The sequence below is a fragment of the Rhodamnia argentea genome, chromosome 6 (assembly GCF_020921035.1).
Source record: "Rhodamnia argentea isolate NSW1041297 chromosome 6, ASM2092103v1, whole genome shotgun sequence".
In the NCBI taxonomy this organism is placed as follows: Eukaryota; Viridiplantae; Streptophyta; class Magnoliopsida; order Myrtales; family Myrtaceae; genus Rhodamnia; species Rhodamnia argentea.
In genome coordinates this window covers 2,074,781-2,080,779 of record NC_063155.1, presented here as the reverse complement: position 1 = coordinate 2,080,779, position 5,999 = coordinate 2,074,781, and the positions used below count along the sequence as shown (strand labels likewise).

At 40.3% G+C, this 5,999-nt stretch overlaps 1 protein-coding gene across 1 annotated transcript; it reads right to left on the bottom strand.

Annotated features, from left to right (window-relative positions):
- Window positions 1–759: 759 nt before the first annotated feature.
- On the bottom strand, window positions 760–5,581 carry LOC115755966 (E3 ubiquitin-protein ligase MIEL1). The gene is made up of 12 exons (XM_030695615.2): window positions 5,367–5,581; window positions 5,144–5,231; window positions 4,959–5,015; window positions 4,851–4,883; window positions 4,681–4,758; window positions 4,435–4,478; window positions 4,278–4,318; window positions 3,364–3,446; window positions 3,164–3,255; window positions 2,997–3,066; window positions 2,797–2,838; window positions 760–1,368 (listed from the first exon to the last, which is right to left on the bottom strand). Exons 1-12 carry the CDS (start codon window positions 5,414–5,416, stop codon window positions 1,237–1,239), a joined length of 810 nt encoding a protein of 269 aa, XP_030551475.1. The 5' UTR covers window positions 5,417–5,581; the 3' UTR covers window positions 760–1,236.
- Window positions 5,582–5,999: the final 418 nt, after the last annotated feature.

Below are 5,999 nucleotides of genomic sequence, written 5' to 3'. Positions count from 1 at the left end.
CTAAACCAAATTGGCTGCCTAATAGCCATCGATGATATTGCCAAGCAAAATACTAGAAAAAGGTGTGATTTTTCTTACCCAAATTTAGTTTTCTTGTTCTTGTATTTCATTTTATCTTCCTGTAGGCTCTAAGGGCAGAACTTTTGCAAGAAGCATCTCTTTATATCATGTCCCTTGAAAAAGAGAGGGCTAGGTTGGAGAAGCTAAAGATGTTGGCGGCTCAAGTAACAACCAACGGCTCATCGATTAGCGTCATTTTGTCTGACAGCAATCTTGCTGTCTTTGCAATCACGTCGTCTACCCGACGAATTTTGGTGACCAACATCATTAGTGTCTTCGGCTGACATCGAGCGGAAATTCTTGCCCCTAATGTTGTGGCTTAGGCAGGGTTGATGAGTATGACGGTGACAGCTGCAGTGAACGATGTCGCAGGCGGCACTATTAAGAAGATTAAGCAAGACATTCTCATGGTATGAAGCAAGTAAGGGTCTCAATTTCGTATATTTTAACTAGCATCTCAAGTTTCTTCACACATAAATAGGGAAATAGGGAAAGGAAAGGAAATGTCTATGAGACCCAATAAAAGCATTATGATAGTGAAGTAAGTACTAACTCCTATTATGTTTATGAAATTCCATCTTGGACAATTCAACCAAATGTCTATCGAGTTGCATTTGAAAGGTCTGGTTTTAATTTGAAGAATAAGAAAATTAACCAGCTTTAGATGAAATACCGGATAAGCAGCAGCCCTATTCAATCTCGAACAAGAGTCAAGCTTTGATTTATGGTGGGCCAGAGATAGATTCACAGGAACTACTGCAACAAAATGCTAAATAGAGTTGATTATGGATGAAATTTCACCATCAAACAAGTGGTTCCATGCACAGATGAGACTACAAGCCACAGTATATTGGCAATGAAGAAAAACAACGACGAGAGGAGTATATTATCAGTCTGGGAATGTTGTTGTCACAACAGCAGTAATTTAATCCCCAATCCCAATGTTGGTATCTTTGAATTGCTTACAGAACCCCAGAGACTCGTTAGCTGGGTTTCAACTCCAAGAATTTGGAGGAAGAATGTATGATTCAAGAAGATCCAGTAAAGAAGAGTATAATGGAACATAGACATTGTTGAATGATCACCGGTACGAACCGAAGCATCCTTGCAAATTCACACAAAGCATCAAAGCTTCAGTCATACCTCCCTGGCCGGTACAATTGCTTGATTTGAAATCTAGTCATATTGAGGAAGAACCGGAGGGCCAATTGCTCGTGTGTTATAGGATTTGCAATGACTACATTTCTGCCCGATAATGTGGAAGTAAACTTCAGTAGTGTCATTACAGTCATTGCAGAGGATCCACACCTGCAAATTCCATTTGCAATCTTAGAATCACTTCCAGGGAAAATAAGCTTAGCATAGCAAAGCCTGTGATAAAGGCATTCTATACGGGTAACCTAAGTTACATGATACCCGACACGACACGACATGCGACACGACACGACATGCCAACACGTGAATTATCAAAAAATAGAGAATTCCGACACGTTAGGACACGTATATTTTATGTATATTTTTATATATACACGATAAATTATTATTTTTATGATTTCAATAATAATAACATCATGATGCCGAAACTGTTATTAATCTCCTCCTTAGAAAGGTCTCAAAAAATATATCATGTGTAGGCAGATCAACATACAAGTTTTGGCCCCCAAAACAGACATCAAACATAGCCAGAGATATGCACAGAAGACAAAGACCTCACAGGCAGTTTTCTATCAACCAGCAAATACAAAATGAGCTCCAGAGATTCTTGCGTGATCAACAACAGGGTCCTGTTTCAGGCTTTCAGCAAATGTGCCATTATCTGAAATCTCAACCCACCTCAGTACATCCAACTCGATTTCAGAACCATAAAACTTCAATTATTACCAACCACAGTATTCAGAGAGTCGCATAAAAGTTCATTACATGATAACATCTAAAATTAAATCAACAGAGACAGAGCAACAGAGTTAGAGTCGGCGAGCAGAGGAGGTGGAGCTGAGGAGGGTGATACCTTGAGGTGAGCGAGAACTAGAAGCGATCGAGGCAGTGAGCTGAGGAGCAAACAGAGGCCAGCGAGAGGAGGGGGAGCTGAGGCCAGTCACGACATGCGAGAGGGGGCGAGTCGCAAGGGAGGGGAGCCGGCAAGAGGCAAGCGCAAGAGGGAGAGGCACGAGAGGCGAGTTGCGAGAGGGAGAGGCAGGTCGTGAGAGGCAGGAGTTGGAAATTAGGTCAAAAAATTGGGTATTTTGACTATTTTACCTCTGGACAGGCGAGTCGCACGTCGGTGTCATTGACCCCGCATCCGAACTCAGACATGCGCTGACCGAGTGTCCGAGAGAGTCCGGCAGTGTCCAGTCGTGTCGGACACATGTCCGACAAGTGTCCGACACGCAAAAAAATTTCAAAAGTGCGTGTCCGTATAACATAGCGGGTATCGACAGATAGACATTGGAGACAATTTATTCACATTTGGAAAGTGACTGTATCATTGTTCTCAAATGAAGCAGACAAACCAGACAAACCAGAGACGTGATCTGCAGACCAGCAAGACAAGATCACAACTAATCTTAAAAATTTAAGACAGACCAAAACATAGGCTAATTTAGGAGAAACCTCTGACTCCGGAATATAATCAGAGCAATGACAAAACAGCATAGACTCAAAATTGAAATTTAGCATTTCGCCAAAAATTATGTGACATGAGGAAAAGATGGTCAGAAAGGACGAGAGAGCTCTCACCTTCTTGTGGCGGTAGTCTTCAGGCATCTGAGTTGCTTCTATCTGCTCAGAATGTCAAAATTAAGTAATTCATAAGGATCAAATCCGAAATTGCCATAAAAGATAATTGCTCCTATTTGCCCATTCATGTATAGCCTCACATATCAATTTCGGTGAATAACAGTTTTCCAAAATTAGGTTGTGTGTGTTTGTGAGCCTACCTCTTCATCCATTCTCTTCCAGGTCCTGGACATATCAATCACGGATCTGGAACATATTGGACAGCAGTATCTGGTGAAGGTAATGGTATCAAGTCAGAAACCAAATGAAAAGCAGTCAAGACAAAGTTCTGTAAGCAACTTAGCATAAAAAAGTTGAAATGGCTCACTTATCGCGCTTTAACATCTCGCCATAACATTCACAATGCATCGTGTGCCCGCATTTCATTACAGTCGTATCTTTCAGAGAATCAAAAAGGTACTGCACGAGAACAATATAAAAGGGTTAAGAAGTGATAGACCAACGAAAAATTATCTCAAAGTCGGTCCTTTTAAATATTTCAGGAGGCAACTAAACTACAAGGCAAACCTCATAACATATGGGGCAGTGATGACGCATGGAGTCCTCCACACATGAATGGTTATTCTTTAGACCAATGGAATAGCAAGAGCCTGTAAGACAGCACTCATGACCATGTAATTTCAGATAAAAATGGTGTTCAAGGCGTGCATAATTATAGACACATAGACGCCAATACTGTCCAGTACATAAAGCAGATTCAGTTGTTTAGATGAATAAATCTGTATTTTCCTTTCACGTGGTCAATCTTTGACGTCTTTCCAATTTACTGATGTTTCGCCATGTTCACCGCTGAGTAGCCACAAATAGGAGAAGGCATAATTAGATCATTAAAATTGTATAATATTTCAAAACTTTTCGGTGATGACCACTCACAAGCCTATGATTTCTAGGAGATGGAGAAATCCTCTGCTGGTAAGTTATCCTGAATCTACAAAGGTTCTCAAAACCTCACAAGGAGAGAAAGTTAGCTAATATATGAAGTACCGTAATCTTGACATCTAGATCTAGGCAAGAAGCTAGGTCCACGTACAGTTCCTATCATATACCTTGCTGGGAACTAAAGAAACTGAAAATAGCACTGTACATCAAAGAATACCTACTGCGCATTGCAGATTCTTTGAACAAAACAAGAGTTTCAGTAGAATCGCTACTTGGTCACAGTACCAAGGTAATGAACATAAAAAGCTACAGCCACGTCCTGTTCAAGTAGAGAGTCATGTTGCTTCCCATCTATAGTAACAATTCACAAGAAATTGAATGTGCATCTAATGTAAGATTTTATCCAATTACTTAACTGCAGGCAATAGGAGCTTCCACAATGTGCATATCCACACACAAGATACTCAAATATTTGGTCATAAAACTGAAAAGGTATCCATACCATGATCACAAATGAATATCGATATCTATCAAGCACATACCACACTTTTTGCAATGGAAGAAGTTCTCACGTCCACCAACTCTGTTACAAGTAATACGATACAAGTCAGATCATTACGAGTTGGATCATTATCAATGAGTGCAGCTTTAACATAACACTAAGGAACTCGTATGAACAAGCGGCTAGAACCTACTCACCTGCATATGCCACAATCATCACAATGAAACTGCCCCTTCTGAGTCTGCAACAACAGTTCGATTTCTTATTCACAATTCTCCCATCACACACAGTAAAAATTGAGGCCATATGGCCACTCAAACCACAGCAAATAGAACCAAATCAAGGTCTCCAAATAGAAAAGGACCAAAGTAGTGTTTCTAGATCCAAGCCACAACCTAGAAAAGCAGAGATCTTTGTAACATCACTTGAGAAAAGGCAATTACATCATCATCATAGAATTTGCAAATTTTGCAGAAGTACTCCCCCATTCTGACTCCACAGTTTGTACAAACTTGATCCACCTGAAAGATATGCAAATTACATCATTTCAAATTATCAACCAGAAAATGCAATTAAAAAGAGCTCTATCCACTACAAATCTAGCATTTCATACCGGCTGCTCCGTGTCACAAACCGAGCAAACCACCTGACAACATCAAGAAATCCCCATAAATAAGCAACACTAAAGTTAGCAAAACAGAGAGGAGAGACAAAATCGTACTTGCTTGACGTCTTGACGAACGAGCTCGTGCCGATCAAAGGGGTTTCTCAGCACGCTCTGAATCAGTCAAAAGTTACCCAACAAGAACAAAATCAAATACCCACATGCAGAAAATCAGAAAGAACCCTCCTAAAGAGAAGAAAGACTAAAAGAGATTCATTTTGTATCATCTTTTTCTCTTTTACCGCGGCCTCATTGTGACAATGGCGACAGGGGAACATCTCGTTGCAACAGGGAGCTCGAATCCTGCACCTCCTCCTATAATGCTGGCATCTGATACATGAAACCAAACAATAAATCAAAGAAAACTGGGGCAAAAGAGGACCCGACAACCAGCCAAGGCAAAAACAAAGTGAAACGAAACGAGAGGAAAAAGGGAAATGAGAAGAGCGAGAAGTAAAAATATACCCATAGCCCATCTTCCCAAAATCAAGACGTTCATTATCAGAGCCTTCCATGATTATGAAAGAAGATGGAAGAGCTGAAACCAGAACGACAAAGAAGGCTCAGGGAAGACGAGGATGGAGGAGGTACAGAGAGAGAGAGAGAGAGAGAGAGAGAGTTTCCCCAATTGGGAATATGGGACTTTGCTTGTTTTGTCTTCAAATCTCCACAAAAGGCTGAAGAACGTAGAAAGGCCATTTTTTTTATGATTTATTCATCATGCGGCCGGTCTTGTTTTTATGAGTCGCCTATGCTGCTATGCATACTCTAATAGATGTGACTCAGTTTGTTTTATTAAATCTTGTAGGGGTCGAATTATTAGAGACACGATAATATACTTTAAAGATTTTTTTTATTTGATTCTATCCTATCCTATCCTATTGTATCACACAAATCACACTGGATGCATTAAGTATCGTATGCAAGTTACGAAATATCGCTTCCTCTTTACGCATTCTCACCCTATTCTCCCGAACCCTCTACTTTATCTCCCTCTCTTCAAATAAAAAAAGTGATTACTAGAGCATTCCAACGGTGATTTTAAACTTTAAAGATTGAAAAGGCATTCTTTCCGGCACGACAAGAACCAAATTATTA

Bases quoted from the DNA above. Each gene is read 5' to 3' on its own strand.
- LOC115755966 (XM_030695615.2), bottom strand. From the start codon at position 5,416: ATGGAAGGCTCTGATAATGAACGTCTTGATTTTGGGAAGATGGGCTAT. The intron at 4,759-4,850 runs GTATGAAATGCT...CATATCTTTCAG, and splicing joins TTTGTGACACGGAGCAGCCG to GTGGATCAAGTTTGTACAAA. The intron at 4,319-4,434 runs GTGAGTAGGTTC...TACTTGTAACAG, and splicing joins GATGATTGTGGCATATGCAG to AGTTGGTGGACGTGAGAACT.